Raw genomic sequence first — 12,970 nt, forward strand, 5'->3', positions numbered from 1 at the left:
GAGTTAAGAGCTTGTCTGTTTGTCCCTGCGTACTCGGCCAAATCCGTTATGTTGTTGGCTGTTTAAGTTGACCTATTACCCTTTCCTCAAGTGACTGTTAAAGTAAGAACATCCAATCAATACTTCACCCTGGTTTAAGTAAGTAATAAAAAATAGCAAATGCTAATTTAACCTGTATGCTTCTAAGTGTTTACTGTAGGGCCAAAAAATGAGATGTTTGGACACCAGGAAACACAGAGGGCACAGAGTTTCTGTCGTCAGCCCAAGCTTGAAACTACCCATAGCAATGGTGAGCCGCATCGCCCTAGGCTACTTTATGAGGTGCAGAGAAAGTTTAAAATTGCTTTTGAGCAGGCGCTCCCTGTCCCGTTTGGTGGCTCGCCTTAGCATTGGTATATTGTGCATTGAGACACCTCAGAGAACATAAAACTGTAAGTGCTCAGGACAAAGTTTGATCATGGGCAAGAAGGGATTAGATGTTAATCGAAACCATTGCTCTTGGATGGGTCCTCATTAGGGAATGCGATCCCTCAGACTCTCAACAGCGAAGACTGCCATCTCGCCCTTTCCTGGAAGGGCCTTCCAGATGTGTTTCCTGCTGCCACGAAGGTGAAACACGCCATGGGGCTGTTTCCCCTGGCATGGGGACATGCAGCAAGCATGGCGGCCTGTCGCTGCTGCTTTGGTCACAAGAAGAAGCATTATGTCAATGCGGTTTATGTCAGATATAACTGTACCCGGGTAACGGCTGGTGGCAAAGCCGTGCCGACTGCGTTTCCCCTCCCCGCCGGGCTCACGTTAGCTGCCGGAGGGGCCCTGAGCCGCCGGGCATGCCGGTGCCCCGGCGGGAGGCGGTGCGCCCCGCTGCTGCCTTACTCGGTGTTTCTTTCCCTTTATAGGAAAAGTATGCGCGGGGCCGGGGGGGCTGCCCTGAGTCACCGGGGGCCGCGGCTCCCGCCCACGCCCAGGGGGCCCGGGCCGCCGGCGGGCCGCGCCGGGCCGGGGCGGGGTTTGTGCTGCCCGCCGGGGCTCGCTGGGCCCGCAGCCGCCGCGCCGCCTGTCCCGCCTCGCAGCCGATCCGGGGGCGCGCCGCCATGACCGGCAGGTAAGGCGGGGGGGTTCGGTCCCGCGCCCCCGCCCCGACGGGCGGTCCTGCCTTCGCGGCCGCTGTGGCAGGCAGCGAGGGGCGGCCGGCAGCCCCGGCGTGCGGGGGTGAGCCGGCGGCGTGGCCGGCAGGGAACGGCCGGGGGGAGCACGTTCCCCGCGGGCGGCTGAGGGCGGCTTCCGCAGCGCGGGCGGCTCCGTGCCGCGGGGGCCGGAGCCTGACCCCGCGGGAGAGCGCAGCGAGGGCTGCTCCGCCGTGCCTTACCCCTGCGACGGGGCACGGCCGGGGCGGTGGGAAGACCAGAAACGGAGCTGGGAAGTTGCGGCTGCGGGTCTGAGCAGCGGCTGCCCCGCAGACCGGGCTCCCGCTGTGCCCCGCACCCCTGTGCCTGAGCTCCGCGCTGCCCCTCTGCCCGCACGTTCACTCCCCTCTGCTTCGGGCTGGCCTTGGAGTTCCATGTTCCAAGAGCTGTTTAAATCTGCAGCTTCATTTCCTCACACGCTGTCTGACACTGGGGAGCTCTGTAAAGTTATCTAATTGACAGATGTAAATGAGAAAAGCAGTGGGGAAAGCATTTACTCATATCTTCCAAGAGTTTGCACAAATGCTTTAGTGTCTCCAATCACTTTATTCTCTCATCTGTAAAATAAACCCCAGACACTATAAAGCAGTTTGTGAAAACGAGCTTGCTTTTGGAGAATGTCTTGAAGATGAAAAGCACAAAGAAGTAATATTAAAATTAGTAAGGTGCCTTTTTGGGGATAGTCATCCTCCTGAATCCTACCATCGTTAGTGCAACCCTAAAGCATTGCTCTTCATGACTAGCAATACTGAAATGGATCCAGAGTAGTTTGTGTGTAAGTATTCATTTTTCTTTCGTGTGAAGTCTTGATGTTTGTATTATGCAGCTTTTATGACTATTTGATGTAGATCATGTTTTGTGGGTTGTTAGGTATGAGAACATACTATATAATTGTTACATCCTCATCTGTGATTTGGGCATGGGTTATTTTTGCTTTCTGTGATGACAAATTGATGGTGGGCGGTTGTACGTGCTCAAAACACTTCCGTATTTTGCCCGCTGTCTTTAGATTACTTTGTCTTTTCTATCTTAATGGTCCCTTTTTTGTTCTTCAGACATGTGAGGTATTTATTTACAAGTTTACATTAATTTCCTTACGAGTAGAGGAAGACTCAAGAGTCTTAGGTGTTCACAGGTCATGGGTGCCCATGAAGCTTCTGAGTGGGTGGGATGGGGGAAGAATTGTGGGTATATGAACTTAGCTGATTTTATTTTTGTAGAACTGTGGTGTAGTACTGTTTAGAATTACATATTTACCTCAGGTGAAATCACTCAGCTGCAGAGGGCAGTGGGAAATGGCTGTGGACAATAATCCTTGTTACCTTCTTACGCTGCTTCCTCAGACACCTGCCTGTTAAGGTACAAGGCTGCATTCAGCGAGAAGCTGTGATGTGAAGTGTGAGGCTTGGTAGAGAGTTCCAAGGTAGCTGAGGCACTGCAGCGTGTGCAGTTCTTCAAAGTAATGCAAGATTTCTGTCTTCTTTCCTCGGATGTGCTTCAGAGGGTTGTTAAAATCAGCAGGCCTTGGCTTTAGCTTTTGAGAAGTGAGTGCAAGTGCTACTTAACATCTCAGAAGTGTTTGTCTTGGAAGGTTTCTAAATTTCTGTCTGCTGTCATTCATAGGACAGAATGATTAACTATTCAATCAGAGAAGTTTCTCATAACTGTAATTCTACTGGCTTTTTACCTCAGTAAGAGTATAATCCATTTGGGGTAGCAGTTTCCCAGCAAAACAAAACCTGTGCTTTTCAGTGTCTCTTAAATGTTGCACTGCTCAGCACCTTGCATGACCCATGCCATTTGACAAAGCACTGCGTTTAGTCTTGTTTGCGGTCTGGGGCAGGCTCCTAAGTAATTAGAAAGAATTCAGCATCAACAATATACTTCCCCGAGATCCACCCACAGGTCACTCTACTGAACCGTGGGCAGATGTTGCTCCGTGTTTGTTACATGGTAGTTCTTAAATTAGGTTGATATTATGTAATCAAACGTTCTCCAGCTTTTGAGATTCAGGGGTTTCAGGGTTCTGGAAGGAGATGAACTGTTTCACAGCTGGGGCATCTCCACCATATGGATCATTAGGAACCTTCCAGAGCCAGGAATGTGACATAGATGTGCCTCTGGTCTTGAAACTGTTGACACAGGGAAGGGAGTGATTTTGTTGTGTTAAAGTGAGGAAGGCTAGGCAACATGAAGCACTGACACATTATTCTTTTTAACTTCACCTTTCCTTTGAAATTTAAAACACGGTCTCTTCCAGGTACTATGATTACTGATGCCTTATTAGTAATTAAGATAGATGAAAAATAACTCCTTTTTGTTTTTAAGTGTTCTGACCCATTTAGCTGCAGAGGGTGTCTCCTGAATTTAAACAGCTGCAGGGATCTGATTTGTTGATTTTTAGCATTAGGGAAAAAATATAATTCCAGAAAATACAAAGAAAGATGTGCACTTCTGTGTATTCATAATAGAAAAATATTAAAAATAGGTGACTATTTAGCAAATGAAATTCAAGTATGACATGTATCATGAGCTACACTTGTTACAATGTGAGGATTGTGTTTTGTTAGAGAAGACTGATAAGTAGTTAATTGAAATTTGCAAACAGTAATTCTGACTGCCACTCTTGGCTGAGCTAATTTATTTTTCTGTGTCCTGTCTGAAGTGGCTATTATAGTCCTTAATTTCAAGAGCAGTCTCTGGTTTAAAGGGATAATGTTAATTCAAAATAAAAAAAAAAATTAAAAATATCCTTTATTTGAATGTATCTTTTCCAACTAAGACCCAAAGGTAATAGGACAGAAAGAAATTGAAGAGATATATGTATTTTAGTTGTTTAACTACATTTGGACATAAACTCTGTGTAACAGGTAATGTGTTATATATAAAATAAGTACGTTTCTAAGCAGCATTTCTATATTTTCTGGTGTTAAGAAATATAATTTATGTGATTTTTGGTGCTTTTAGAAGTATATTGTGGTACTTACCAAAAAATAAGTGAAGGCTGCTTCTATAGTTTGTATTTGATGTCTTTGGTCCATCTCTCCATTTTGATTTTGGCTTTTCAAGGATAGTTGGGGTGGGGGCATCAGCTGGTTTTTTGTTGTTTAGGATTTTTTTTGCTACTGGTTTTTTTTTTGTTGTTGTTTGTGATGGACTTATTCCTAAGAAAGAGGATCAGTGAATGGCCAGTGAACAAAAACATTATCAAATGCCCAAAGTAGAAAATAAATCAGAATTGAAGATAATTTATTTTAAGACTTCACTGCTGTGGTGTTGACTAGAAAACATGAGAGTAAAAATTGTCTGTGCTGTTTTATATAGCCTTTAGAAATTAATCTACTGCAAAGCCCAAGGAAAAATGTTTCCTAAGTGCATGTTTCAGGGCATAATTATTTTTGTAAGAAATTTTTGTTATCACTGTACTTGGTCTAATTGGGATCTGGATACGCCTATGTACTTCCTGCAGTCAACAAAAGAAGAACAGCTGCATTTACAGATACGCTTTATTGATTGTTCCTAATCCAGTTGAGGTAAGAAATAAGAGTATATTATTTTCAATTAGGCTAGCATTTTAATAGGTGCTTTTTAATTCAGTTGAGAGCTGCTGCTGTGCATGTGCTCCATTTTATGAAGCAATTGCAAGTAAAATGGTTTGGAAGAGGAGAGAGTATAAAGGTTGATAATACTGAGAAAGGTTCTGAGCACTGACTAGAAAGTACCACTATCGAACTAAGAGAGGTCTCAGCTCTCTGAGTTATAAGCAGCCATTTCTACTCTTCTGGGCTGAAAAATGTGGTTTTAATTGTATTATCCTTCCATAAATCTGCTCTCTGAGGCTCTCTAGATAAATATTAACTTGTTGGAAGATCCATAGTAGTCTTTTCTGGGGACGTAGAGGTGCTTCTCTGAGGAGAACTACTTGTTAATGCCTAGAAGTCGTCTAGCTGCTTTCTTGTATGCTTTGGCCCAGAAAGTAACCAGCTGTAAGATTTTGGCATCGACCCTGTCTCTTAAAAGTGATCTGTCAAGAGGGAAAGAAAGAATGAAAACGCATGGTTTTGTTTTTATGTTCGAGGCAGCAAGAGAGGAGTGAGCGGGTGAGCTTGTGTTGAGGGGTGGGAATACAGGGTGGTTATTGTTTTGATGTTTTTCCTTCAATCCCCTTATCTTCCCTTTGAAGAAGAGTGTCATACTTTTCTATGGAAGAGTGATTATCTGAAAACCAATAAAATCATGTTATATGAGTCAGCAGGGTAAAAGCTTAGGTGTTTGAGAGAGACGGAGATTTTTAGCCAGCTTGCTTAAGGTTAAGGGAGAGTAATGTTGCGGTGACTTAATATTTTACTTTGTGCTAAAAGTAAAAAGGTGATTTAATATTGCATTTTAAAAGTGGTTTATTGCTCTACAATTTAAAAGGTCAGGAAAAACACTCAGTATGGAGGACATTTTTCTTCTGTTCCATTTACATCATAAAGTGGAAATGGATAAAAAGCAGACATGCAGTCTGAAAGAAATGATAGTGGCAGATTACAGGAGCGATGAGGAGCCTGAAGCTCTCAATGAAATGTGGGGTGAATTGTACATTTTGAGGTTACTGATCTCTGGTTTTGCAAGTGATGTTCTTTCTTTGTGTGCCTGTTTTGCTGGGTCCCAGTAAACCCTTCTGTTTTTCTTTAAAGGACAGAAGGGATCTCTGCTGGTTAATAATATTCATTTAGTACTTATGAAGTCATCGCTTCTCTCAGTTTTTTTTCCTCTGTAGCTTGCCAGGCTGTAGTCATGGAATATATTTCACTCTCATGCTACAAGAATCCTAATTTTTTTAATATAATTTACTGAAAAATAGTTTGTTGGTAATGACTCTTGAGACGTTTTTCATGGTGATGCTGATCAAATGACACTGACTCAGATGCTCCCATCCTCCACTCCTTTCCCTTTGTTCTCTTAAAAACTGACTTCCGTATGCTCAGATTTTTACTGTATTCTCAGATTTTTACTCTTTCTACCCCCCTACACCGGGCCCTAGCCATTTGTGCTGTGTGATGCTCTTTCTGTCTTGCAGGGGTGGGTGGAGAGGGGGAGAAGTAGAAAGGGCAAACTCCTGTTAGAGGGCCCTGTTCGGTTCCCAGCAGAGAGCTCTGGAGGCTGGAATGCCAAGTATGTTCCTTCTCCCTGCTTCCTCACCCTCCGCCGCATGCCACTTCTGCAGGCTGGAGTGTGTCCGGAGAGCAAAAGTCTTCACGGTTTTATTTCTTGGAATATGCTTTATCCAGATGAAAGGAACAGTTCTGTTTTTTGCAGTATCCTCAAGACACTGTGTGATGCAGCAGCCTGCAGGGAACCACCTTAGAGATGCCAGGGTCAGATACTCATGTGCAGTAAATGAAAGTGTTTGTTGTCAAGAGATCTAGTAATCTGTTTTGCTCTTCTGTGTTTCTCTGTTGCTTTGATCAGAAAGTCTTCTTGAATTAAGTGGATTAATGATGTGAAGACTCAGGATATTATTTTTTTTTAATCTCATGAAATTGACAGAGGGACGTCATGCAAGTTAACACAGAATGAGCTGCTGATGTAGACTCAGTGTACTGCCTTAAATAGGTAATTACTAGTGGAATACAGGAAAGAGGTTGTCTGGTCTTTAAGACTGTAGCGCAATTGCAGATCAACTGTAAGAAACAATGCTCGAGCAGGGGTCTATGCATCCTGCTTTAGCTCTTCTAAAACGTAAAGGCAACTCCCAAAAGGAAGGTGACTCATTGAATATCAGTGTTGCTGGTGTTCGTTCCAGTTGTGTCTCTGCATTCCCCTTCACAGTGGCCTTGGGTGCCATGGCTGGGCTCAGACTCCGGGGGCTGGCATCCTCCAAACTTTATCAACGCCGGCAGGATCGGCTAAGTGGCACAGGGTCACTCCTGAGCACCAGGACAGATACAGCAGCTGGGATACGTGGGTACGTCTCTGAGATGAGAGGAATGGTGGTGGTGAAGCATTTTCCAGGATTTGATAGATGTTTGGTTCTGGTGGGGGAGGCTTTTTATTTAAAGCATGAATTATCTGCACGCAGCCAGAGGGGATGAAGTCTGTTTATTTTCATTTCCAAGTAGATTACGAAGAAAAGGACTTTCCTGATGAGAATGCTTTCAGTTTTTAACAATAACAGGAAAGCAACAATGGAGAACCTTTCCCGTTTCGAAGCACTGTATTAGTGTTCAGGACCAACGTTAGTGCTAGTGGCGTTAGTGGTGAAGTATTTAGGCACGGTGGGAATAAAGAAATGGTGAAATACAGTGATTTTTTGAAATGTTGATGACATTCTACTGCTCCTTGATTTTTTAGTGCTCAATAGTCCATTTCTTCACCTGTACTGTTAATAGCAAGCTAGTTTTTGTAAATAACTCCAGTCCAGTAGAAACTGAAGCTTTGAGTGTATGTAGCTGCTTCTTAAGATTATTTAGAACTCATCAACCAGAGCTTCTTAAATCTGCCCAGATGATTCCTTTGCTTGATTTGATCATTACTTTTCCTGTGCTTCAGATTAAAATTTTATTTTCCTTCTCAATATTCATTGACATTAATTTTGGGCAAGAAAGAAATTAACAGGAATTAAATGCAACCTAGTTTCTTGCATTTTGGGAGAGCTCTGAGCTGCAGCAGCAATATTGGATCTGAAGTCTCTGTGACTGGGGACAGCAATGAGCATGCAGGAAAGGAGATTATTTTTTTCCCTAGCAGTCAGAAGTTTTGAATTTCAGTCTTTTCTTAGCAGTAGATAGACCTGATGTTTACCTGGAATTGAGCAATTGGTTCGGCTTCTCAGTTTGAACCGTGGATCCCTCGCTAGAACCCTACTTTCCCCACTGTTTTCCTTTTAGCCTATAGCTATTAGTCAGTTTGTAAATTTTCAGGTTTTCCTAAACAAAGTTGTGGGTGTGAATGTATGAGAATTTAGTGAGCAGGGGAGTAAGAAGGCGGTGGAAGAAACGGTGCTGCCATTGAGTGGAGAGGGTGCTGTTCAGGAAGGGTAAGAAGCATAGAAGGGACCTGTGAGAGAAAAGAAAACGAACATTGAAAAAGCAGCCATAGAACACAAGCAGTAGAGTGTGAACTTCAGTATGGGAGGGATGAGGAGATAAATGCCCAGACATAGTCATCTCGTATTGTCAAAATATAGTTTGCATTCAGCTGTTTATCTGTGTTTCATTGTAACCTGTAAGAGCCTTCCAGAAAGAAGGTGAATGCACAATGGTTTTTTTCTCCATGATTTCAAATTATTATTTCTAATATTTTTTTTCTAAGTTTGTAAACATGACAGAGACTTTTCAAGCCTTGATTTTGTTTTTTTTTCAAATCAGTGTTTAAAACTCTCTCTTAAGTACACATACTTAATCTGCTAGGTGGAAATAATGCCCTTTTCTGAACAGCATGTTTATAGTACTCAGCGCCACACTGGTATGGTTTTGCAGGAGAACAGGGTTAGTTCTTGTTTGCCTTCTATGTCAGCTAGATTTCAGGAGCTGGAGCTTGGTGTTTGGAAAATGCTTATCTGTGTGACAGCTCTTGTTTTAAACCTACGCTATTGATGTGCTATGTGAAGCTGCTACAGGAGGTGATCTGGGCATTGCTGACATAGCACTGCTGACAGCAATGATTCTCCAAGTGTACTGCATCGAGCTTGGGCATGTTAGTAAGTCTAGGAAGAGCGGAGTGTGGCGGGGAGCTCGCTCTGAAGCCGAGCACAGCTGGGGCTACAGGGATATAGCGCTAGGCAGGAGAATGCTCAGAGGCTGATACTGCGCTGTGTTGAGGGAGAAAGGCTGTGTATGTATTGCTGCGGTATTGTGTACAGAGCAAGGCTTGCATATAAACTGTGCGCTGGCAGAATTTGTAATAAGCCCAGTCAGGTTCAGAAGAAATAATTTTTGCAGCTGGCAGAGTAATTTAGGGAGGAATTGTCTAGATAGGTAAATGGAATACATTTTTCACATCATAGTTCAGGATGCAAAGTAAGCATAGAGCCACGTAATTTGTTTTTACTCAGCAGATGACAGCGCTGAAGATTCTAATCTGTTTGGGAATTTTGTGTCCTGAATTATTTGTATTATATCCACAGGTTTTGAGCTACTGATAATTTTTGCTTCTCCTTCCTGATAGGTCCTGATAGTTTATGTCCTTTCTTCAGGCAGATGAGAGTAATCCAAAAGTAGTGTTGCTGCTAGTGGATGCTAATGGATGAACACGTTTGGGAATGATCTGTCCTATCGGTGCTGGTAAACAGACATCACATTTCGCTCCTTTGAGATAACGGAAGTGAATTAGAGAAAGATTAAATGTGTATAAGAAGTTATTTATGAAATAGACATTGTGGGTGAAGTGGTACATGCTTGATAAAAGGGTGTTTTTCTTGTGTAAGAGGTATAACCCATTTTAAACCCCTACATTTCTTTATGTTGTTGATGTTTCCCTGGGCTGAGTGAACACTGCTAAATGTGTGTCTTTTTAAGAAATTGGTCATGGTTTACTGGAAATAAGTATTGCATTGTGTTGAGAGGGACTACCAAGTACCCATGGCATAGCATTTTTTTCTGTGTGAATACTGACAGACTTGCAGTGCTGCTGCTGGTCCTAAAGGTCTGCCTGATGGTGGCTTCTCCTGCAGGCCAACCTTACAGACATTGTATTCTGGTCTCAGCTGCAGTGTGTGGAGGAGTGGAATTTTTTTTAAACCCCTGGCTTCTACAACTAGCAAATTGCTGTTGCTGGTAGGTCAAGGAGAAATAAGGAGCCGTCAAGATTTTTTTCCATATTGTGACCATAAGTTGCATTTTTATGTTTTTCTTAATTATCCCTGTGTAGTAAATAAGAACATAAGCTCTGATTTTTACCTTAGCTATTGGCATCTATGATATACACAAGTGGTGATAGCTTTCTAGGTTTTTGACTCTTTACTGTCCTAGGCACCTGTGTGTGCATACATACTAGAAATTACTATGTAAATTTTACCATACTGTGATATCTTCTGTATACACTAGTTTCTACTGGTAGACTAGAACAAGCAGAGAATACCTTTCTAGGATTCCTGAGCGTAGGTACAGTGCCTGTCTGCTGAAGTTTGGACAACGCCCTGGACTCTCGTATCTTGAAATGTTGTCTTCCTTTCTTTTTGTAGTATCTGTAAGGTTTTGGGTCATCTCTGTATTAAAGTAATTCTTCATGTAGCATTGTGATGAAGAACTCTTTTTTTGACACTGAAAACAAAAAGCTTTCGAGACCAGTTAAAGAAATCTGGGGGTTTTGGACTGGGCTTTTCTTACAAGTGTTCCTTGCACCTGCAGTTCCCTTCTTGGACCTGATAGTCTGAGACTGTTCACCTGTTCTGGTTGTCTAGTTGTCTGGTTCATTTTGTCTTGCATCCGTGTTTGAGAATCTGAATCCTGCTGATGTGAAGGCTGGAGCTTCTGTTCTATTATCCTAGCAGTGCGAGTATTAATTTGCCTTTTTTTCCCCTCAACCTGGCACCAGTGCTAGAAACCTGTGGACAGATGTTTTAAAGAGGAGGTAGCAGTATAGAAGCTGTAGCATTTTAGCTAGCTTTCTTGGTATTGAAGTCCAACACCCACCCCCCCCTTTTTTTTTCTGTAGTAATACAGGCCCAATTTACTGAATCTGTATGAGAGTATGATATAAAAATATGACATTTGCTATCCCAAATAGATATGAAACCACTGTTCTTGGAAGATAGATCCCTATTGACTTGAGTGGTATAAGAAGGTAAAAGGTTTTCAAATCTTTCTATACTGCCTGTACCTGTGGCACAGAATGGGTCTCCTAATTAACTTCCACTTCTTATAAAGAAGGAATTTTTCTTTTTATTTTTCAATGTGAGAGTAATGCTGATGCTTTACAGTAAATACTTCTGGGAAGTCAAAGCATGTGAAACCTGCACCTAATTATAATGGTAAATAACTAATTTCTGTGAATTGGGTACTTTGACAAAGATAATTTGTTAAAGATATGGCATGTGATAGTGAAAGATTGGAAAAAGCATTGTTTGAGCACTGGTATTCTTTGGATTTGCACAGGACAGGATAACTTCAGGATGTTGAGCTAGTTGTGTTTTAATAGCCTTTCCTGTCTTTGTGTCACCAGCTTATTGTTAAAACAGAGGAAGATTCTGTATTTTACCGAATTGCAAAAAAATCAGTGAGCAAACAGACTAGAATACAATATTGGAGACTGTCCTTTGTGGGAGAGATTCAGATCTAAATATCTTAGGATTGACACAGCAAGTCTAACTTTCCTGGTCATTCTTGGCACCACCATCAAAAAGATGGTTTTGGTGATGCTTTTCCTCTCCCCATGCTGCCGACAGAAGTGGTTTTGCAGCAGTCTAGTAAACCGAATCCTAAAACTGCTCTGATTTAGAACTTACCTCCCTCCCCCTTCCAGCCTCGGTTAATTTTAACCTTGAGCTAGTTTATTAAATGCTTGGTTTTGCACAAGGAAGAGGGCACGCGGGAGTGTGTAGTTGAGGAAGATTCTTGTAAGAAACTATGGCATACGTGAAGGTAAAACTTGAATAAATGCAAGGTTGTACCTTGAGGGTAATGCCAAAGTTGCAAGTTTTAGCTGAGGTGCAAAAGAATAAAACATCTTAAGTAAAAATGGATGCAAAGTCATGAATGAAAAGAGAACAGAAGTAAAACTGGAGCTATGTTTGTCAAAGAGCCACAGCTGCTGTTTTGTGTTACAGGAGACGCATTGGGCAGGAGCTGATGTGTGATTTAGTTGTCTCCTGTATGACTCTCCTCAACAAATTTCAACTGGGTTTTAGCTGAGGCAGAGAACTGTGTTACTTTGTGTACGGGTTCTTTTATTTCTTACTGGACTAAAAGTTTCTCTCATATATGAGTAACAAGTCACAACCATTAGCTCATTTGCATTGTGGCATTTCTTGGACAGCTCAGGCTGTATCACAGTCATCTTTCTTATGCCTTTGAGGATATCTTGCTGACATCAACCAAGTTGTTCTGGCTCAAGAGTTTTGAACTTTTTTTTAGTTTTCCATTTCCAAGTCATTGAGTGCTTGTTCTATTTTTTTGCAAAATGATTAGTGATTTTTTTCACTGCATATCATATTCTGTTGTTAAAAAAGTATTAGGGTATTTTGAACAAAATTCCATAGCTAGGAGTTGGACCTTTTTCATCATTGTGCATCATCAGAACAGTAAATAAACTCTTGGGACTCTTGATATTCTTTTGCTTTTGCAAATGAATGAAGTAAGTTAATTTTTTTGAGAGTTAAAAATTAAATCCAAAGTTGTACTTCATGCTAAGGGAAGACAGTGAGAACACAGAACAATAGTGCGTCTGACTTCCACTAAGAATTTAAATTTCCCAATAGATTTTGTATTGTTTAGAAGTCAGGGTTCACTGGGAGGTTGCTCTGCCTTCAGAGCATCTCTGTGTCTCCACAGTACTCTGCCTTCAGCCCTCAAATGCTGCTTTCAGAACGGAGGCTCCTGAAAGCCCTATTCTTGGGAGTGAGTCCTTACATCTTCATTATCTTTCAGCCCACCCAACTATGGGACTTGTGTGAGAATCTCTCCCAGGATAGGTGTATTCGGTAGCGTTTGGTGTGCACTTGCACTGTGTTTAATGCAGGAAGACAGCTGTGCAGGCTGCAGGCTGTCATTGTGGTGTACTGTAGTCTGGGCAGCAGCTCTGTTCTTACAGAGTTCAGCCAGCAGGTAGCTGGTAGCGGCAGGAATTGGTGCTGTTCC

General features: G+C 42.3%; 1 protein-coding gene across 2 annotated transcripts in view; it reads left to right on the top strand.

The window, feature by feature from the left end:
• The first annotated feature begins 888 nt into the window (after positions 1-888).
• Positions 889-12,970, top strand: part of LIMS2 (LIM zinc finger domain containing 2) — a 33,310-nt gene continuing 21,228 nt past the window's right edge. The window contains exon 1 of one of the 2 annotated variants that reach the window (XM_056358537.1): positions 889-1,105. In XM_056358537.1, the coding sequence (XP_056214512.1) occupies positions 1,095-1,105 (11 nt within the window). In that variant the 5' untranslated portion in view covers positions 889-1,094. Of the gene's footprint in view, positions 1,106-6,998; positions 7,141-12,970 lie in introns of those variants that run through there. The other variant, XM_056358536.1, reaches the window with a different exon arrangement.

This window comes from Falco biarmicus, chromosome 13 (assembly GCF_023638135.1).
Source record: "Falco biarmicus isolate bFalBia1 chromosome 13, bFalBia1.pri, whole genome shotgun sequence".
NCBI classification, from domain to species: domain Eukaryota; kingdom Metazoa; phylum Chordata; class Aves; order Falconiformes; family Falconidae; genus Falco; species Falco biarmicus.